A 23,541-nucleotide genomic window follows, 5' to 3' on the forward strand; every position below is an offset into this window, starting at 1 on the left:
GCAAGAAAAATAAAGAAAGTGGAAAAATTATACTTCAGTTTGCACTCTGAGTTAATCCCTTCTCTTTCTGGAGGTAGACAGCATTTTTCATCATGAGTGCGTTGGAATTATCTTGGATCACTGCATTAATCAAAGTAGTTAAGTCTTTCATAGTTGATCATTGTCACAATATTGCTGTTATTATGTACAATGATCTTCTGGTTTTGCTCACTTCACTCTGCATCAATTCACACACATCCTCCCAGGTTTTTCTGAAAACATCTTGCTAGTCATTTCTTATAGCACAACAGTATTCCAACACAATCACATATATGCCACAACTTGTTCAGTCATTCCCCAATTGACTGGAATCCCCTCAATTGCCAATTCTTTGCCACCATAAAAAGAGTTGATAAAAATGATTTTGTGAAAAAGATCCTTTCCTTTTTCTTTGATTTCTCTGGGGTACCGACATTATAATGATATTGCCAGGTCAAAGGGCATGCAGAGTTTTATAGCCCTTTGGGCATAGTTCCAAATTTTCCTCCAGAATGGTCAGACCAGCTCACAACTCAACCAACAGTATATTAGTGTCCCTATTTTCTTACATCCTCTCCAGCATTTGTCATTTTTGTTTTCTGTCATGTTAACCAATCTGATAGGTGTTAAGATACTACTTCAGATTTGTTTTAGTTTGCATTTCTCTAATCAACAGTGAGTTAGTACATTTTTTCAGATGATTATAGACAGATTTGATTTCTTCTGCTGAAAACTGCCTATTCATATCCTTTGACCACTTACCAATTGGGGAATGGCTGTTATTCTTTCCCTATTTCCTGCTTTTCTTCTAATTTTGGTTCTAATGGTTTTGTTTGTACAAAAACGTTTAAATTTTATTTAATCAAAATTATCCATTACATTTCCTGTGATTCCCCTCTCTATTGGTTAAAGTTTTCCATACTCCCCTAATTTGCTTATGATATCACTCTTCATGTCTAATTCATGTAGCCATTTTGACCTTATCTTGGTATATGGTGTGAAATGTTGATCTATGCCTAGTTTTTACTTTCCAGTTTTCCCAGCAATTTTTGTCATCAATAGAGGCCATAAGGAGCCACTAGAGTTTATTGAGAAAATAAACTCAGGTGACACGTTCAGACCTGCACTTCAGGAAAACAATTTTGGCAACTGTGGGGAAGATGGATAAGGGAAGCGACTAGAACCTGGGGGGTCAACTAGGCTACTGAAAGCTGATACAGTCTTGAACTAATATACTAACCATGTGAGTAGAGAGAGGGTGATAAATATGAGGGATGTTGTGGAGGTAGAAATGACAAGATTTAGCAATTGACTGGATATGTACAATTAAGGAGACTTGAGGAATCAAGAATGCCATTGAGGTATGAACCTGACAGAAATCAGGACATTACGAAGAGGGATGGGTTGGGGGGAAAATAAGGAGTTGTGCTTCAGACATGATATATTTAAGATGTATGTATATGGGACTTCCAGGTCAAAATATCTAACAGGACTGATAATGGTGATAATGGCATTTAGCTCAACAGACAATAGAGAATAATAGCTAGCATTTCTAGAATACTTTCCATGTAATTGAGTCACTTCTGCCATGCTGGGCTTGGTCACCATAACAAGGCAAAACAAGGGTGGAGGATCCTCTAGATTACTCAAGTGAACTTACATTCTGCAGTTCATAGCTCTGAGACCTAATATCAGAACTTATAATCACTATCCCTATGGAATCATGTCAAACTGGTTAATACTGACTGGAATAAAAGAGGAGTCCAATTAACCACCTATCACAGAGATAACAAAAGCAAAAATGGAACCATTCCTGCCCTTAAGAAATCCACATTCTACTGGGAATGATGACAGATCTATGTGTGTGTATACATATATGTGCATATGTGTGCACACAGGTAGATATTATACATATAGAGATATATGTGTGTGTACATATACATACATACACACACATATATCTCTATATGTATACACACAATACACACAGAATATGTATACACAAATACAAGGTGATTTTGAGACGTAGGGTACTGGAACATGGAGGGAGGCTTAGACAGAAAGACAAGCTGAGTCTTGAAGGATACAAAGGATGAGGAGATGGAGGTGAGAAAAGAATTGCATTTCAAGCCCTGGAAGTAGCCGATATAAAGGCATAGAGACTAGTGTTGGAGAGAATGTGAGGTGCAGCAAGAAGGCCGGGTCTGTTGGACCACAGAGTTTGGAAAAGAGAATAATGTACAGTAAGTCTGGAAAGGCAGCCTGGAGTTCAGATTTTGAAGGGCTTTAAATGCCAAGCATTGGAGTTCATAGTTGATTTGTGACCGTGGTTTCTCTTTCTCTGTGTTCACTAGCCACCCCTTTAAAATTATGCTTTATAATTTTGCTAGGAATAAAAGTCCATCTTATTGACCTACAGCTTAAGAATTCTATTTTTTCCCTCTTTTTTGACTATTCAAACGTCTGTCTCTCCAGAGCTATGGTTCCTCTCCCGTTTTATGAGATCTTTTAATGATCTTGCTGACAGTGACAAAGTAATGATACCTGTCCACTCTTTGAACATCCTCAGATGCAGTTTATATGGTTAGAAGCTCATCAGAGACAACTAGATGCATAATCACTATCACCCTACTTGTCTGAAATCAGCTCCCTATTTGTCATATTACTGTATTCTTTCTGAACTAAAACGTCTTCTCTCTGGAAGAGAAAATAAAATTTTAATAAGAATTAAATAGTTTTTCCTCCTCTCTAATCATCATCAATACATGCACTATAAGCTGAGGTCCTACTTCTTCCCAAATAGTCCTCTCTTCCCCACTGGAGTTACAACATTCTCCTAATTTTCATCTGATTAATAATCTGATTAATAGCAGATAAATGACATTTTATATACTAAAAGAACTTATAGATATAATTGTGAATTATTCAGCAATTCCAGAGAATAATAGAAGTGGCAGAAGCCTAAACAGGGACATATATTCCTTTTAACAAGAGTTTAAGAAAATGTGACCAATAATTTTAAAATTAATTTATAAAATTCTAGCCTGAATTATTAAACCAAAGTACTATGCACACCAGAAAAAGGGAACAGTCATCACAAGGAGCCAACAAGGATAAATTTAATTTTTTGATAGAGCATTAGAATTGTAATATGAAAAAGATACTGTAAAAACTATTAAATCTGTTAGTGAAAATCAGACATTAACTCTCTCATGATGCCATTGTGTAATGAGGGAGTCTATGAGGGTGGGGGTGGGAGAAGGGTGACATGATTTTTTCTGTGTGAGGGAACTCCCCATATGGAAATTCTCTTTTCTGATAAAACCTGACAATTCATCTTTAACTTGCAGTCTTTGAGTTACCCGGGGAACTAGGCAAGTTAAACGACTTCCTTATGGTCACGTGTCTAGGTATGTGTTAAGAGCCAGAATTTGAACCAGGGTCTTGCTGAATGCTAATTGTTCTCAATCCACTACTGAAATGGAATCAAACTCAATAGAGTTGGATCCTTGCAGGTGTAGCAGCAAGCACCCCAGCGTCCCCAGGGTGGCTGCTCACACAGGTTCTTAGATCTGCTTTGTTAAAGGAAAGCAACTCAAAATGGGTTAACAAGCTTACTTTAATCAGTCAAATATGTGTCCTTGACTTAGTTCAGGGGAAAAAGGTCAGCACCCCGAACTTCAGAATATACAGACAGAATTACCAAGACAGAGAAACAGAGTAGACAGTTCCAACCATTACATCCAAACCAAATCAACATCTGGGTTTTTCAAAGCCGGGGGCTCTCAACAATGGCTTCCCAGAGTTTCATCTGATCAAATCACAGAACACTTCTCAAAGTGAGCCCCAAAACAAAGCTACACATCAGGGCTTATATAGCCTTCTCCTGGCTCAGAGAATGTAACAACCTTATTGACTCACTGGCCAATCAAGAAGTATCTACTGAAAAACAAGCCTCCCACCCCAGGCTCCAGGTGCACTTTAGCCTAGGGGCAGGGAAGATCTTTAAAATTTACATTCCCATTACAGCAGGCCACATATTGATTTAGATAACTACACATTAATATTATCTATGTTTTATTGTATTTTACCTATTTTGTTAAACATTTGCCAATTGTATCTTAATCTAGTTCTTGTAGCACTGATTGTTGTAAGCCAAATATCCACAGGCCATGAGTTTGACACCTATGACTCCTTAACATTGCACTTTATCTTGTCCTTTGAGATAAGATTGAGAAATTTGGGATCAATGATAGGGCAGTTAAATGGATTCATAAGTTGTAGATGTACTATATACAAAGACTATAGATTAATGAACTATTGTAAACCTGGAGGGGGTTATTTTTTTTTTCCACTGAATTCTGTCTTGGCCCTGTCCTTTTTTCCATTTTTGTCATTTAAAAAATGCTCATAGGTTTATAGAGGACACAAAACAAGAAAGGACAACTAATACACTGGATGACAATGAGAATTCAGTAAGACTTCAATGAGATGGAACAATGCAGTTAAGTCATTAAGGTCAAATGTACTCCTTACTTCAAGTATCTGAGACTTCATCGTTTTAAGTAGTCCTTTCACTTACACAGATTCTAACCCCCTTATGCTGTAAGTAAAACATTTTTGTGACTTGGTATGGATGAAAATAAACTCAACATTTTGTGTCTAAGGTTATATCTATGAGTTTTTGTGTCCTTAACTAGCCAGGCTGGTCCCCAGACAAAAACCACCATCACCACCACCAAAAAAACACACTTCCCATGAGTAGGGTTTAAATCACAAATCCTTTCTAGCTTGATTAAATGTATCAGAGATTATGCCTGTTTGCAACAGGCTTCAAAAAGTCATCACCTCTACACTATGATGAGACATCAGAGCAGAAGTTTAGTGAAAGAAGGCTAAAAGTAAGAGCAATAAATATAAAAACTGATTTTCAAAGAGTACTGGATTTGGAATTGGAGCACTTGAATCCTGATTCTGCTTACTTAAGTATGATGTGATCTTGGGCAAGTTATTTGCCCTTTTCAGGGCCTCATTTTCTTACCTTTTATATGAGGAAGTTGGATCAGAACAGTTCTTAACCCTTTTTATGCTATGATCCCCGCAGGCAGTCTGGTGAAGACTATAAACCCAATCTCTGAATAATGTTTTTTTAAAATAAAATAAAATAGATAGGATTATAAAGGAAACAATGCTAGTGGAAAAAAAAAAAGATGTAACTTCTTTTCTCTTCCAAGTTCATGGACCTCCTGAAACTTGTCCACAGATCCTTTAGGAGTTCATGAACTTCTGGTTAAGAAACCAGGACTAAATCTAAGATCCCTACCACCTCTAAACCCTAGAATCCCAAAATCTAAAAGTTCTTAACCAGAATAAAATAGATACTTCTAAGTTTTAGCCAGCTACTCCCTGTTCAAACTTCCTCCCCTCCCACCAAGGCAAAAAACTGATTCAAGTAACCAACCCTTTCAAATCCATGAGACACTAGTACCCTTTGCATCTGAAACTGGAAAGCTGGAACTGTAAAAGGCAAATACAGCCCTTTAGGCCAGGAGTGGGGAACCTGTGGCCTTCTAGGTCCTCAAGTACAGCCCTACTGAACTCAAAGGACTGCACTTGAGGACCTAGAGGGCCACAGGTTCCCCACCTCTGCAAACCTTTCTTGGTTTATTACTAGAACTGGCTTATAAAAGGAGGCACAGAAATACACTTGATCTTAACCTCAACAGACCAAATAGTGATGCTTCTTGCAAAGTTACAGTTGTTCCACTAAAACTGGTGCAATCAAATCTCATTTTCTAGAGTATAAACTGATAGATCAGAAATAGTCCCTCTTACTATCCACATTCTGAGATACATTGCTCTAACCTACTCAGACCCTGAGAATTATTATTTCTCTACTGTACCTATAGAAAACTGGGCAAAGGTCATTCATCAGAGCAAGACATATAATCTGATTAAACAGAGCAATTTCTTCAGGAATTACTGACCAATATAGACATCTGTGTAATATCACCCCACTGTGAAGGAAAATGTGTAATTTTCAAATATGTACTGCTTAATTACTTTAGAAAACTACTAAAAGGTACGTTGTTTAATTTTGGCAAGAATGAAGACAGCAAAATATAGTGGGAAGAACAAGTCAGCAGACAGCCTTGCTGTGTGACTTTGGGGACATCTAATACCCATTCTGGGGCTAAAGTTAATTATTTCTGCATTGAAAGAGTTGGACTAGATGATAAATTTCTACGTCCTTTCTAGCTTTAAAGTTTGATTCATGAGGCAGTAGCAAATATAGGTAGGGGGCTCACAGGTAAGACCAGAGGTCAGCAGGGAGGGGTGGTTATCACTGGAGCCAAGAACAGTATCAAATAGGGCTAAGATCAGGGCGGGAGATAAGAGCACGTCACTGGAATTTTTTTCCCTCCTTATTTATATTTCATTAAGGATATATGTAAAGTGCTATGCCATATTTAAAGTGCCACATATGATGGGGGGGGGGCTTGGGTGCCTGTGCTTGAACCCCAGTTCCAAAATCACATTTCTCCCTAGCCTCAAAACACTGTCTCAGGCACTTTCTCTCCAGCCAAGGGCAGCAAGCCCTAGCAAAATATTATATCTCTTCCTGATACATCTGCGCTTACAGAAATTTGGTAGTTTGAACCAGCTGTGTGCTGAGTCATAAAGATATTTACTACTCACTGATCCATATGTATCCTAGGATCTAGGATCATCATATGTATACTCTCTTAACTTTATCTTGTCTAAGAAGACACTGATGGGGGAAGCCTGGGTATTTCTCAGGCAACCTTGAGGGTTAGTTGACTTAGTGACTTTTCAGGCATAAAACCACACCTTCCTGTAGCCCCTCCTTGGGCTATTTCCCAGTGAATTCTGGGCAATATGCCTGTGTAGCAGATATTAAAAGTGCATGTTCCTTGAATTAATCACTTCTTATCCCACCCTGACTCACCTAGTTAGCATATTTGGCACATGTTTTACAATAGTTTACCCTATTTAAACTTTAACTGTACCCCTTTACGGTTGCAGGTTCCCTAAGAACTCTTGCCCACTGTAAAGTGAAACAATAAATCTTTGCCACCTTGACTTAGAGAATGCTTGAGTCCATGAATTCATTCCAGACAACTTTCTGGGAACTCTGGTTTTTGGGGTTCCTGGAGATTCTGAACCTTACCACATATATCATATATTCATAATAATAATGCTGGGAATTCCATTCAAGCAAGCAGGCTAAAGAGTGAGAAGACATGAACCAAAAAGAACTCTTTGTCCTAAAAAAAATCCCCATGAGCCAGAGGAATAAGAAAAAAGGCATAAGACTGAAAAAAAGAAGAAATGATAACGTATGAAAAATACATCTAGTGTACCCCAGAAAGCAAGCCTACCATATCTGCCATCGCATTAAAATGACAAACTGCTGCTACTGCTCAGGCAAAGGGTAGTGTATTTAAGGTAGGTATGAGAAATGTAGAACATAAGTTTCATGAGGGCAGGCTCTGTTTCATCTTTGGTTTTGGACACTCAGAATCTAGCTTGGTACCTGATACAGAAAAATTTGCTGAAATGAAAATAAGGTCTCCCTAAAATCCCAGAGGTACTTCTTGGTCCTATTTGTCTTGGAATCGTTACAGTACATATAGCAATAGCTCTTAGGCATCTTGGTGGTGCAGCAGATAGAGCACTGAATCTAAATAAGGAAGACCCGAATTCAAATTCCGCCTCAGATATCTACTAGCTATGTGAACCCTGACAGCTACCTTCACCTCTCTCAGACTTACAGGGTTTTGGTAAGGATCAAATGATATAATGTATGTAAAGTGCTCTACAAACCTTTAATGCATCTAAAAAATACTAGCTATGATCATTATTGGGCAGCTAGGTGTCCCAGTGGATAGAGTGCCAGGTCTGGAGTCAGGAAGACCTGAGTTCAAATCTGACCTCAGATACTTACTAGATGTGTGACCCTGGGCAAATCACTTAATCCTATTTGTCTCAGGTCTTCTTCCATAAAATGAGCTTGGAGAAGGAAATAGCAAACCATTATCTTTTTTAGCAAATCAGTATCTTTACCAAGAAAACCCCAAATAGGGTCATGGAGAGTCAGACACAACTCAACAACAACAATGATCATTATCATCACTGTCATCATCATCATCATCATCATTATTATTATTACATAGTTTTGAACCAAACAGCCTTTCTATTTATGGGCTTTATTTAAGTCGATCAATAATCATTTAGTAATTGCTGACTATGCATCTAGAACCACACTAAGGTATGGACATATAAGGACAAAAACAAAATATTCTCTGCCCCAGGGAAGTTTACATTATATTGGGGGAAAAAAAAAACATGTAAATGTCTAAGTATATATAATATCAAGTCATTACAGGAAGGATGCAAGTGAGAAAGGCCTCATGTAGGAGACAGCACTTGAGTTAGGCTCTGGAGGGGGTCAGGGGTTCTAAATGGCATGAGAGAAAAGAGCCTATTCTAAGCACAAGATGACAGTCTGTGTAAAGGGATGGGGGGCAGGGTGATGGTCCTTAGTGCTGGTGCTGTTGGCTTGAGCTATTTGTAACCCTGAGTCTGGAGTCCATGGTGCAGCTTAAGGAGCTAAGTGTATTGTCAAATTCTTTGATTGCATGAGTAAGAATGAGAATGGCCTTTATTTTACCAATGAAGAAATTGAGAGTGAGAGAGATTAGCCAAATTGTTCAAATGTCATGCAATGAGAACTGGGACTAAATTCTACGTTCTCTGACTCCAAATCTTGGGCTTCTTCTGCTGTATTTTTTAGGTCCAATAAGGAGAAACCCCACTGTGGGTCCATAAAAAGGAGGGGAGTGAATTGTGTAGAAAATAACCATGACTTGGCAGGGTCCTAAATTGGTTGGTGGGTTGTTGTCCTTCGTTCTCGAAGAGGATCAAAATGACATCCCTATGCTAGAATCAAGTTTCAATGTGTCAGACTGTGGCTGATCAGACCAATATGAGCTCAGAATGCTCTACCACAGGTCAGGTATGAATAGCCCATGTGAACATTTGAGGTGGATACTCTAAATCTGTGTACCCTACATCTCCTTTGAGCTGTTTTGATTCTGCTTTGCTCATAGAGCACAGCACCTTGTCTGATGTGGACAAGCCATGCTGAGTGGTCCTGTGCCAGTGTCTCCCATGTCACACAATCAATTTCAAAGTTCCTATGAGAGACCTTGAGAGTGTCCTTGTATCCCTTCTTCTGATCCATGTGAATGCTTGCCCTGTGTGAGTTCTCTGTAAAATAGTCTTTTTAGCTAGCGTACGTTTTGCATTCAAACAACATGGCCAACCCATGGGAGTTGTGCTCTCTAAAGCAGAGTTTGAATGCCTGGAAGTTTAGTTCCAATAAGGATGTCTGTGTCTGGTACCTTATCCTGCTAGGTGATCTCCAGAATCTTCCTAAGACAATTCCAATGGAAGCAGTTCAGTTTCCTGTATGCCAGGTTTCTCAGGCATACAACAATGAGGTCAGCACAATGGCTATGTATTCCTTCAGTTTGGTAGTTAGTCTAATACCTCTTCTCTCCCATACTTTTCTTCAGAGCCTCCCAAACACTGAGTTAGTTCTGGCAATGCATGCGTCAACCTCATTATCAATATGTACATCCCTGGAAAGTATACTACCAAGGTAAGTGAACTTATCCCCAGCATTCAAAACTTCTCCATTTGCTGTAACTGATGGTTCAATGTACGGATGGTGTGGTGACAGCTTGATGGAGCACCTGTGTTTTCTCAGTGTTAATTGTTAGGTCAAAATAAGCACAAGCAGCAGAGAATTGATCCATACTTTGTTGCATCTCAGTTTCAGAGGCTGCATTAAGTGTGCAATCATCTGCAAGCAGAAAATCATGCACCAACAGTCCCTCCACTTTGGTCTTGGTTCGTAACTTTTTCAAATTGAAGAATTTACCATCAGTGCAGTAGCTGACCTTGATGCTGTGTTCATCCTCATTGGAAGCATTTGACAACATGGCTGAAAACATCATGCTAAAAAGCATGACAGCAAGCACACAGCCTTGTTTCACTTCTTTGGTGACTGGGAAGGCACCAGAGCATTGTCCATTATGTGAACCCAGGCAAACCTGCCATCATGAAATTGATATACGATACTGACAAACTTCTCCTGGCAACCAAATTTTGTTTTTTTGTTTTTGTTTTTTTTTTAAAGCAATTGGGGTTAAGTAACTTGCTCAAGGTTACACGGCCAGTTATTTCTGGGTGTGGTGCTAGTATCTGAGTCTGGATTCGATCCCTAGGTCATCCCGACTCTGCGGCCAGTGCTCTTACTCGCTGTGCTACCTGGCCGCCCCGGCAACCAAATTTTGACATAATTTTCCATAAGCCCTCACAACTAATAGTATCAAAGCCATCATATACAAAATATAAAGCCATCAAAGCTGGGAAAACCATTCTTGATACATATACTTTGTCCTGCTCAGGCATTGTGCAATGAGCTTAGTTGGGAATTTCCCCATTTTTAAAAGATGAAGAAAAAATTGGAGGAGCACAAAAGCACAAATTATTTTAACACTATATGTAAGATATTATATATCTTTTTTCTTTTGAATAAACTGCAAATAGTTCAGTATTTTAAAGTTTAAAAGTCTTATTATATTCCTTGATTTGTTTCTTGTTTTTGTTGATATGTTAACTTTATAGTGAAATTATTTTTTAAAATAAATGGAAACAGGGCAGCCAGGTAGCACAGCGAGTAAGAGCACTGGCCTCAGTGTCGGGATGACCTGGGCATCGAATCCGGGCTCAGATGCTTAGCACCACACCCAGAAATAACTGGCCATGTAACCTTGAGCAAGTTATGTAACCCCAATTGCTTTTTAAAAAAAAATGGAAACAAATGTCTTTAAATTATAAAAAGATTGTTCTTGTGCCTAATTGTTTTCCAGCTCCACAATGATTGCTTTAGAAGGCACTAACCCTGAAGCAAGGGATTGAGACAAAGAATCATAGATTTGGAGCTAAAGAGGCCCTTAGATTGTGTAATCTAAATCCTTCATTTTATAGCTAAGGAAACTGAGGCACTGAAAAGTTATAGGCCCTGTTTGTTCTAGGTCACGCAGGTGATTATTAGTAGAGCTGTGATTCAAACCCAAATTCTCTAACTACAAATCCTGTTCTTTTTCCAATGTGACACAACAATTCCTGTAAAAAAGATAAACAATAAAATAAACTACAAATACTATAAACTGCATGAGGGCAGGGATCATTTTAAAATTAAATTGGGTATCTCTCCTTCTGCCTAGGGCAGTGCCTTGCACATGGTGGATGCTTAATAAATGTTGCAAAGAGAAGTTATAGAATACGCATCCCTGGAGTTTTTTTTTTTTTAAATACACAAATGAGATAATAATCTATCTCCTTCAGAAGAGTTAGGCCTATACACATTTAGGGATGGTAAATTTTTGGATGCTACCTTTTGCAATGATTACATGAGCAAACTGTTTTGCTTAAAAAGGAGGTTTTTTTAGGAGCAGCTAGGTGATGCTGTGAATAGAGCACCAGCCCTGGAGTCAGGAGGACCTGAGTTCAAATCCAGCCTTAGACACTTAACACAAAAAACTAGCCATGGGACCTTGGGCAAGTCACTTAGCCCCAATTGCCCTTCCAAAAAAAAAAAAAAAGAGGAGGTTTTTAAAAAAATCACAGGAATGACAGATCACCTAAACCAGATTTTGAATCAGAGGCTTGTGAGTGCAAAAACAAAGATGCCATCACCATGACTGCTGCCAAAATTTATGGATTAGAAGAAGCATAACAACTGCTCTGAGTGGTCACAGGCCTTGGTTATAAACACAGCAGTTAACTAAAGGGTTATTACTGGTTTCAGATGGTGCAGTGCAGGGCAAAGGAAGGGGACGGCATAGAATTAGAGAATATTCTAACTGGACAGACGTCTACCAATGCTTTTCATTTCAAAGTTAAGGAAATAGGCCTCGGGAGGTAGTGGTTTGGGTAAAATCAATCATTCAACAAGGATTTATTAATCTCCATGTACCATCCTAGGATACATGGGGGAAAAAAGTCCTTGCCCTAAAGGAACTTATATTCCACAAAATGTATGGGATGTGTGTGTGATAGAGAAAGAGAGAGGCAGAGAGAGGGAGAGTTAGACTAAATATAAATAAATGCAAACTAATTAAATACAAAATAGTTTGAGAGGAAGGGCACTAGCAGTTGGTGGGGAACAGGAAAGGCTTTATGCAGAAGATAGTGCTTTATGTGCATTTCAAAGGAAGAGAGAGACTTTTATCATAAATATATGAGAGTTAGGGGAGCAAGGGGAGGGAGGTTTACACTCTGAGCTGGAAAGAGCAAGAAAGAACTAATATTTAGGGTAAGACATATTGCAGCTGGGTGGTGCAGTGGATAAGGTGCCAAGCTTGAGATCAGGAAAACTCTTCTTCCTGAGTTCAAATCCAGTCTCAGACACTTACTAGCTGTGTGACCCTGGGCAAGTCACTCAACCCTGCTTGCCTCAGTTTCCTCATCTGTAAAATGAGCTGGAGAAAGAAATGGTAAGCCCCTCCAGTATCTCTGCCAAGAAAACCCAAGATGGGGTCGTGAAGGGTTGGACATGACTGAAAAACAATATAAACTGAGTTTTGAACAAAAATAGGCATTAAAGAGGAAGAGGTGAGGAATGAACATATTACAGGCTTAGGAGATGGACTGTATAAACACATGCAGACAGGAGATGAGATGTTAAACGTAAGCAGGAGGAAGAAGAGAAAACTACAGAAGGAATTCATCTAAGTAGGGGCAGAGGAAGGTCTAGAACTCAGCTCTTCTGACTCTTAGTTCCTTGCTTTTCCTATTTTTGTCATTCTGAGTTCACAAAAATTCTGCTTTTAATAAACCCTGAGAGAGAAAGGGGGCCCTGTAACAGTTTTTCTACAAGCATAGTTTGAATGTGCCACCCAAACCGCTTCCACCAAACTATAGACTAATGACCCCTTTTTAAAAAACAAGCATTTCAGAATCAATTATTATGCGCCAGGCACTGTGCTAAACACTTGATAAATATTATCTCATTTGATTCTCCCAACAACCGTAGGAGGTAGGTGCTATTATCACCCCCATTTTACAGCTAAAGAAACTAAGGCAAGCAGAGGTTAAATCAGTTGTCCAGGGTCACATGGCTAACAAGTATTTAAGGCTAGATTTGAAGTTACATCTTCCTGACTCTAAGTCCAGCACCCAGCTCAGTGCTGGCCACACAGTGTGCCATATTTTGGTTTTTATTGTTTAGTTATTTTACTTTTTTGGGGGGGAGGGCAGTTGGGGTTAAGTGACTTGCCCAAGGTCACACGGCTAGTTTTTGTGTTCAGTGTCTGAGGCCTTATTTGAATTCAGGTCCTCTTGACTCCAGGGCTGGTGCTCTATTCACTGTGCCACCTAGCTGCCCCTGTTTAGTTATTTTTCAATTGTGTCCAACTCTCTATGACCCCATTTGGGGTTTGTATGGCAAAGCCACTGGAGTGGTTTGCCATTTCCTTCTCCAGCTCATTTGACAAATAAGGAAAGGAGGCAAACAGGGTTAATGACTTGCCCAGATAGTATCTGAGGTTGGATTTGAACTCAGGAAGAGACTCTGGGTCTCATTCTATCCAAAGGGCCACCTGGCTGCCATTTGTTCCATTAGGATCCAGAAGGCAAAACAAGCAGAAATGAGACGAAGATGAAGAGAGGCAAATTTGAGGTCAATATCTGGAAAAATTTCCCAAACAAGAAGAGCTGTCTAAAAGTAGAATGTGCTTCCAAGAGGTGATGAATGGTTCCTGATTCTGCCCCTTGTTAGGTGTGTGATCTTGCTTAGCACAGCTGAAAGAGTACTAGTTCTGGAGTCAGGGGACCTGGATTTAAATCCTGTCTCTGACACTTACTACCCATGTAACCTTGGGCTTATAAGTCTTAACCAACTTGGGCCTCAGTTTCCTCATCTTTGAAATGAGGGGGTTGGAACTTGATTCTCAGGTTCCTTCTGGTTCTTGGTGGCAGCTAGGTAGTGCAGTGGATAAAGAACTGGACCTGGAGTTAAGACAAACAGTTCAAATCCAGATTCACACACTTACTAGCTGTGTGACCCTGGGCAAGTCACTTAACCCCGATTGCCTCCCAAAAAATGTTAGCGTTTCCTTCTAGTTCTGAATCTATGATTCTATTATTTCCCTCAACTCTAGTTTCCTCATCTGTAAAATGACAATATTGCTAGTGATGATTTCTAAAGTGCCAACTCCTTCCAAATCATGTGGTCTTTATTAATATCACTTACGTAGATACCATTATGTATCAAGAGGCAAATATGAAGGACAGAGGGTTATGACTACAGTAGGATCTCAAATAAGCATTTAAAATGTAAAGAAATAATCCATCCCTTATGATTCACAGAAGCTACAGGGCATCCATGGGGTTTCTGGGTAGAGAAAGGGAAGCTATGATTCTATTAGTCTGGATATAACTTTGCAAATATGAAGGTCTAAGTGAGAAGGGCCTGAAGTCACGATCATAGAATCCAATCAACCAAACATTTAAGTACAACAAGCATTTAAGTACTTACTATGTGCTAGGCACTGTATAAATTTAGTGCAAAGATGAATATTAAATAGTTCCTTTTACTCACAATGAAAAATGCTATCCATCTCTGGAGAAAGAAGTGATGGAGTTTGAATGCAGATCAAAGCATGCTATTTTTCTCTTTACTTTTTTAATGTTTTTTTGTCTGTTTTATATCATGACTAATATAGAAATATGCTTTGGGGAAGAGAGGAAGGATGATGGGAGGGCAGGCGGGGGGGGGAGGGAAGTTGGAAGCACCCACTTTTGAAAAGGGACAGGATCAAAGTAGAGAATAGAACAAGTAGGGGGTGGGATAGGATGGAGGGAAATATAGTCAGTCTTTCACAATATATCCACCATGGAAATGTTGTGCATAGCTACACATGTACAATCTATATTGAATTGCTTATCTTCCCAGTGAGGGTGGATGAAGAGGGAGGAAAGGAAAGAATCTGGAATCCAAAGTTTTAAAATCAAATGTTTAAAATATATATATATATATATATGTTATTATTATTTTACATGTAACTGGGAAATAAGATATGCAGGCACTGGGGCATAGAGATGCACTGTGACCTACTGAAAAGCCAGAGGGGAGATGGGGGAAGATATGGGAGAGAGCAGATTGGGGGTGTGGATATTCAGTGGGATTGCTGTTTTGGGGTGGTGGGTAGGGAAAAATGGGGAGAAAATTTGTCATTCAAAATCTTGTAGAAATGAATGATGTAAACTAAAAAATAAAAAAGAGAGGAAAAAAGAAAAAAAAAGAAATATGCTTTGCATGCCTCCATATGTATAACCATATCAAATAGCTTACCATCTCAGAAAAGGGGGGGGGGGGTGTAGGTAAAGGGAGAGGAGAGGGAAAGAATTTAGAACTAAAAACTTTTTAAAATGCACATTAAAAATTGGTTTTACATGTAATTGACAAAAAATAAAATATTATTCAGAAAATAAATATAAAAACATTTCCTTTCCTCAAGCAGTTTATATCCTATCGAGGGAGACAATATGTGTATATTTAAGTATATGCAAAATATATTAAAAAATCTACACATGTGCTCTTTGACTTAACAATACTAGAATTCTCCTCAAAGAAATCAAAGAAAGGGAGAAGGACCTATACATACAAAATTAACTATAGTGGTTCTTTTTGTAATAGCAAACAAGTGGAAAGCCAAGGGTTGTCCATCAACTAGGAAATGGCTAAAGAAATGATTGTATATGAATGTCATGGAATATTATTGCACCTTAAGAAATAATAAAAGGGATTATTTCAGAGAAACCTAGGAAGACTTGTTTGAACTAATGCAAAGTGAAGTGAGCAGAACCAAGAGAACAACACTGACAAACAACTTTAAAAGATAAGAACTCTGATTAATGCAATGACCAACCAGGATTCCAGAGGACCAATTAGGAAGCACGCTACCTACCCCCTCCTTGACTGTGATGAACTCAAGATGTAGAATGAGATACACATTTTTAGACACAGTGAAAAGATAACAAATTTGTTATAGACCTAGTTGGCTGAGTTATATGATTCCCTCTCACTCGGTTCAGCAGCACATGAATAAAAATGGAGGCATGTGATGGAGGGGTTAGCTTTGGTGGTGAACCTGCAGCCTTGAGGCTACATGTGGCCCTCTAGGTCCCCATACTTCAGCCTTTTGACTGAGTCCAAGTTTTACAGAACAAATCTTTTTATTCAGGGGATCTGTTCTGTGAAGTACAGATTCAGTCAAAGTGCCACACTTGAGGACCTGGAGGGCCACATGCGGCCTTTAGGCCACAGGTTCCCCACCTCTGTTCTACACAATCAACAAAACAATAAATTAAGTACTAATCTGTATTTCTGAGATGGAAATGCTCACACTGAAATTTTAATAATTAGCTCTCTGTAAGACCAGGTTCCATCAAACCCCAGGAATACTTATAGAAAGAGAGATCACACATCTGCTGGAGATCTAGTGTCATTAGTACAACCTACTGTATCATGGGTTTCTTGTGGAGAAAACATTTTGTATCCCTTAGGGTGCTCCATATAGCCATGAATTATCATTACTGCATTCCTAAAGCCAACAGAGGTTTTTACCACAAAATTTGGTACTTCGATACACAGTCTCCTATAGTTTGCATAGCAAACACTTAATAAATGATCTCTCTAACTACCTGCCCCTGCCTTCAAGGAATTTTCAATTAGTTGGGAAGAAAAACTCCAACTTCTACTTCTTTTGTTCCTGCTAATTCTATACGCCCCTCTGTCCCATTATTACCATGCCAGGCACATGGTCACTAACTGACACATGGACCAGAAGGCTAGAGTGTGAATAATCCAATCCATCTAACAAAGATCATACTTTTTATTGCTTCACACACTCTGAAATCCTTAGCGGACCATCCAAAATACAAAAAAGATAAAAAATCCTTCCAGCCCCAATTCAAAAAACTAAAATAACTATCTGCCAATAAAGTGGTAGCCCAAGGAAATTTCTGTGCCTGATGTTTATGATGAACAGGGCTGGCCCCACATCAGGGCAAGACCAAGCAAAGGTTCTAGACCCCACCCTGACTATGGAACAAATCCCGGCTTGGCCAGGTCTCCTCCACTGTGCTGTTGTGTACCCTTTCTCACAGATTTCAACCCAAGTTTTACTGACTTCAAGTTCAGTATTCTAACCATTACTCTATACTGTCTGTCATTGGATGGGTAATCTCAAATTATAGCTTCTTCAGCTATACAATATGGATACTAATGCCTGCCTACCAGTCATACCCAAACGTAGAGAAGCTTGGTATATGTAAAAATATGTGCACTTTGCAACTACAAGATGAATATCTTCCATTCATGTCTTACTTTGACCACATTTTCTTTCTTTCCCTTCATTTGGCAGAGTAAGTTGATGATTCATAAAAATGGGGATTTCTTCCACATTACTCCCATACCAATTATCAAGTTAGTAGAATTCCTGTTGAACTGACTCAAATCAAGGCTGCAATTCTCAAATAGTCTGAGAAAAAAATCATATGAAACCCCACTATTTTATACCAGGAGCACATGAGTTAGTATTCCAAATTAATCTCACAGTGATCACTGCGGGAAGGCTCAGCTGTTCCAAGTTAATGCCACCAAAAATAATCAACTGTTGCTTAGTCATGTTAGATCTTTGGATACCCCATTTAGGGTTTTCTTGGCAAAGATACGGGAGAGCTTTGTTATTTCCTTCTCCAGCTCATTTTACAGATGAAGAAAATGAAGCAAACAGGGTTAAAGGACTTGACCAGTGGCACACTGCTAGTGTCTGTGGTCAGATTTGAACTTGGGAACAAGACCCTTCCTGATTCTCGGCCTGGCACTCTACCTACCGCACAACTTCAATTCACATAATGACAAGATGAAAAAGGCTTTCTTTTAATACCAAATTTATAGTGGGAGCTTTAACAGCTCCTCACTTTGGACAAGTGACCCAACCTCTCTGTGTTTCAATTACCTCCTGAAAAATGAGTCTCATGGAATCAAAGATTTACAGCCAGAATGGACATCTGAGTCCACTGTGTCCACTGAATCCAAACCTCATTTTTCAATGAGTCAGCTAGGGAGAGAGACTAAATGAAACCAAAGTTTACTCAGATAATAAACACCAGAAGTTATATTTGAACCCATCTCTCTTGACTCCCAAAACAATGCCCTTTGCACTGTAGCTACCTTCCCATAACTGCCCTACATATCTCCCATAGGATAGTACAATATAGCATAAAAGATGTTTCATTCATTGCCACATATGCCTAACAAAGTGCCAGGAATGCAGTAGGCACTTAATAAATGCCCGTTGATGGAATATCACTACTACCTTTTGATAGTCAATTTCATCTCCTTCTCTAATCACCTAGTGCTCAATGTACTAATGGCTGAGAGCCTATTATCAAAAAACATGGTAGAAGTGTTGACCAACATAGCCCTATTAAAAAAATTTTTCAAGGAACCTTGTCAAATCTATTTTGAATTACTGTTTCCTATTAAGTTAGTATTAAATATTATTGTTAATATTATTATAATATTACATATAATTATTATAAATATATAATATAATAATAGTATTAAATACTAATTTAATTCTGGAAAAACACTTTGGGACATGCTGTTACTTAAATACAAAATATAATTATCAGATAGCAAGTTATATATATATATATTTTTTTTTTAAACAGAAGATAAGAGTAATAAATATTTTCTAAAAAATATATAATTATCCTTAGAGTCACTGGGTAGCACAAGGTACACTGTAACGAGTCAAAAGACCCAAATTCTACTTCTGGCTCTGTGGCTGTTCTAGGTTCCTGAAAAAGCTTCTTAACTTCAGTTTCTTCGGCTCTAAAACGGAGACATTTATACTACCTCCCTCACGTGATTTTTATGAGCAGTGTGCTATATAAGTGTGATGGTGGTTGTTGTGTTGGTTGTCAGGAAGTGAAAAAGTTTACAATCTGAGCCCAGGGTCAGAAATATCCTGTAACTGACCTGCGAAATGAACTGCAATTGCAGTCAGTGCCTTTACAATACTTTTCATTTATTTTGTATATCTCTTTTGTACACATACCTGTGAACATACATGTATCCTCTTGGTAGAATGTAAGCTCCTTGAGGCTAAGATTTGACTGGCTTTTTTTGTTTGTTTGTTTAGCTAAGTGCCTCACCACCGTGCGTGTGGCATAGCAGGAACTTAATGTTTGTTAATGATTTCCTTATAAGCCCTTACACATTGAAGTGCAAGTTGGCAAAGTGAAATATTTCTACAAAACGTGCATTAAATCTTTAAACAAACCAATGCACTCCCAAACCGCAACTACAGGAATCGCCAAAAGCACACAGAGATATTGTCCCCGCCTTAAGGCGTGGAAAGATAACTCTCAAGGCCAAGAGATACTTCAGACCCAATCTGTCCTGATAAGGCAAACTAGCACTTGTGGCTCGTCCTTTCCTCCGCCCAATTCCCCCTTTCCCTTCCCTCCTCCCGCCCCCAATTTACCGATGGAGATCTCCTGTGCGAAGGCCAGCGAGATGAGGAGCAGGGGCAGCCCCACGGCGATGCAAGTGACCATCTTATCCACAGCCAGCTCCAGGCGCAAACCCTTGAACTTGGGCTCAGTGGGCTCCTTGAGCAGGAAGTCCGAGAACACGTACTCCGTGGCCAGGTGGGCTATAGCCATGGCTGCAGCGCTGGTCCCCTCCAGAACAGCCGGGGAAAGCTAGCCTTGGGAACCCGGCGCAGGACTCCACATTCCGGAGCTCATGACGCTCGGCCGCGCCTGGGGGACGGACTGACAGGAGCTCAGTTACTCACCCAGCCACAGCCTCGGAGCGCCCAGCCCAGCTTTCACTTTCCTTTTGCAGACTACCCAGTCTCATCCCAGCTTCTTTTGTTCGCAGTCGGTGGCTGAGCACGCGCTCCGAGCGAGAAGGCTCAGCTGTACTAAGCACCGCCGTTGTTGTGGTTGCGGCTGCAGCTGCCTCGAAGCTCTGGGCAAGGTTTAGACCTGGCAATTGGCTTGCTCGAGCCCGCGCGCTCCCAGGGCCAGATTCTGGGCCGGGGGCAGGCTCGCGCTTCGCCCAGCACCCGGGCAGCTCCTGCTCCACGCGGCTCGTAGTACTCTCTTCCCGAACGCGCGCTATATCTCCCCACGGACCTCTCTGCTCCTGCCCAAACGCTGGACTGCGCGCGCGCCTCCTACCCCCAGAAGCCCGGCTCTCCCTAGGCTACCGATTTCGCCACCTGGCGCCCCGTTCATTGGCTTAGCCGAGAGCTCCGAGAACAAAGCTAGCTGAAGCTCCTCCCTAAGCGCCTCCCCAAACTGTTCTGTGGATGCTGCTGCTGGTGGTGAGAGAGAAAACTCCAGGTGGTGCCCGGGGTCCCTACTCCAAGCTCTTGAAGTGTTCTATTAATTTTACACCCTGCTTTCCCCTCCTTGGCATCATCTGGGAAGACTACGACAACAAAGGAGGGTGTGGTTGGAATGAATGAGTGGAAGATGTTGAGTGGATATATGGGAATGTGGGTAAAGAGTAGCACATCTCATCACTTCGGATCAACTGTTTGAGAAACATTTTGCCAACAGTGTAACCCCTAGGAAACTGTTGCTTGTGCTTCTTGTCCGACCCACCACAAGCGACTTGTTTAAATTCTGTACCTCTAAGCAAACATTTCAGAAAGGGCCTCACCCTCTGTTGATTGCAAAATAAAATGTTCTGGAAAGAGGTATCATAGGATTTAGGGCTGGAGGGAACCTTCGAGATGAAGAAGCCTTGTTTCATTCTCCTTTCACATCTCTCACATCTCTCCCTTTTTCTCCATTCACGTAAACCACCATAAACCATAAAACTCACGTAAATCTCTCACCTGGACTATTGTAAAATCCTTCCTATTGGTCTTTGCGCCTCAAGTCTCTCCCCTTTCCAATCTATTCCCCAAACAGGTTCCAAAGGGATGTCTGGAAGCACAGATCTGATCAAGTAATTCCCCAGCTAAGTAAGAACCAATAGTTAAATGGTTAAATACAAATTCCTCTATGTGAAATTTAAAACCCCTAACAATCTACCTTAACGTACTTAATACACATCACTCTCCTTCATACAGTTTATATTCTCACCAAACTGGCATACTTATTGATCACCTCACATGACATGCTTCTCTACTTCCCAGTATCCCTTACACCTCACTTGGAATGCTTGTCCTCTTCACCTTTACTTCTAGGAATCTAGTTTCCTTCAAAATTCAGCTCAAGTTCTACCTCCTACATGGAATCCGTCCCAATCTCATTTCTCCTAGTACCTCCCACACCTAAAATTTTTATACTGGTTTGTCTGGACCTGTGATTTCATTGGGGGAGAAAACATTCAGTGAGGAAACTCCCCCTACCCACATAGATTTTCAACTTAGAATTTGAGAGTTACCTCAAACACTGACAGTTTAAGTAACTTGTGCAGGATCAGGAAGTAAAAATATAAGAGAAGGACATGACCAGGCCTTCCTGACTCTCCTCCACTAAGCCATGCTGCTTCAATGAATTCGCATATGTTTTATATTTACTTATCAAATTTTATATTTATTATATTTACATGTGTATCCTTTATTTACCACAGCCAAATGTGAAGCTGCTTGAAGAAAGGGACTACTTTGTCTCTTGTCTTTCTCCCTGCAGTGCCTAGCACAAGGACCTGGAATAATAGGTTTATGATAATTGCTTATTGATTGATTGATCTTGCCTAGTACCGTCCTTTAAAATGAGAGAAATGATTATTAATAACCAGTGATTTGGGAAGATTCAGAGTTCCCCCTTTTTTAAAGTCCTTATTTCGAAGGTCAGTCTCTGATGGACATTTGTGATAATGAGATTGAATTAACTTTCTCCACAATCTTGTTCAGACCCTACCTAACCTTACAAAGAATTTATTTATTAATATTAATTTATTATTATTTAATTTAATTAATTAACAACTAATATTAATTTAATTTAACTCTACACAGGTATGGGTGGGGATAAGTTACTTGATTAGATTGCCCAAGGCTGGGCAATTTAGAAGTAAACGACATAATCAAAATTATATCTCCCAGTCCCTCATTTGAATAGGCCCACCTCTCTTTGTAATATTCATTCTCTCTCATTAATTGCTAACCAATCAGAATTGACAGCCACCCTCAGGAATACCCACTTTTCCAAGGGCACATAAACTGTGAGGACACTGCCATGATTTGTCTTTGGTCCAAGAGAAATGGTCAAATTACCATTCCTTTTTATAATAAAATGCTAGCATTATTAATAAAATGATTACCCACAAACTATGTCTCTCAAACTTTTTAAATGTTGCAAACAGATGAGGATATTGAGACCCAAGGCATTGTCCAAGTGACAAACATGGTTTCTGATTCCAAATCCAGTAGTTTACCACTGTCTGAATGGATCTTCAACTTTCATATTCTCCACCCAGGCCCAATATTTGTCATTGTTGTTGTTGAGTCCTTTAGGTGGTGTCTCGTTCTTTGTGATCCCAATTGAGGTTTTCTTGGCAAAGACTGGAGTGGTTTGCCATTTCCTTCTGTAGCTCATTTTACAGGGTTAAGTGATTTGCCCAGGGTATATAACTCATGTCTGAGGCTAGATTTGAACTTACGAAGAAGAGTCTTTCTGGCTCCAGAGCTGGCGCTCTATCTGCTTCACCACCTAATTGCCTCTAATATTTTTACACAATGGAAAATAGTAAAATGAACATTAAGGTCAGTCATGATGGTAAGGAAGTTAGGAAAGGTCAGCCTAAATGTGGGGAGGGAGATACAAAAGAGAGCAAGAACAAGTCTCATCTCCTTTATGAGAAGAGGAAAAAAATGATTTTATAGGATGATATGTACATAACTCAGGTCTTTTTTTTTTTAACAAAACCTAGGGAGCCAAGCCATCTTCTGCCCTAGATTGCTCATCTTTCCAGTAACCCCTTGCAGAACTCTTCCCTAAGTCAATTATCATAAGAAGTAATGGAATTAAAATCAATGCATGACAACCTTCATTGTAGCAATGATAAATATTAATCTTTAAATTGCCCCTAAATAGAGACTTAGCCTCTGTCAGGGCCATCGTAGAAAACATCCCTACAAAGCTGCAGAACCCACAAAATGACACAGAGAAGCTAACCTCCCGCTGAGGACAGCCTGGCAGGCCGGCAGGAATTGGCCGGCCAGCGCAGCGCTCTGGGAGCCGAGCCCAGCCCCACGCCGAGGCTTTAGCCCCAGGGCAGGCCTGACCAGCCGCCAGCCAGAGGGACTCCAGATCAGCAGCAGCTGTGGCCGTTTCCAGATTTATCAATACATAGATGCGAAGGACAAGGTGAGAGGCCAGTGCAGT

At 39.9% G+C, this 23,541-nt stretch overlaps 1 protein-coding gene across 2 annotated transcripts in view; it reads right to left on the minus strand.

The window, feature by feature from the left end:
• PANX1 (pannexin 1) overlaps positions 1 to 20,596 on the minus strand; it is a 58,004-nt gene extending 37,408 nt beyond the window's left edge. For both annotated transcript variants that reach the window (XR_011166803.1, XM_069080536.1), the window contains exon 1: positions 19,677 to 20,596. Coding sequence is in view for 1 of the 2 variants with exons in the window: in XM_069080536.1 (XP_068936637.1) it covers positions 19,677 to 19,857 (181 nt within the window). In the remaining variant the exon portion in view is untranslated. The remainder of the gene's footprint in view (positions 1 to 19,676) is intronic.
• Between the last annotated feature and the right edge of the window lie 2,945 nt (positions 20,597 to 23,541).

Source organism: Petaurus breviceps, unplaced genomic scaffold (assembly GCF_028583685.1).
Source record: "Petaurus breviceps papuanus isolate PSGF00001 unplaced genomic scaffold, PetGlider_PUasm1.0 91133, whole genome shotgun sequence".
Taxonomy (NCBI): Eukaryota; Metazoa; Chordata; class Mammalia; order Diprotodontia; family Petauridae; genus Petaurus; species Petaurus breviceps.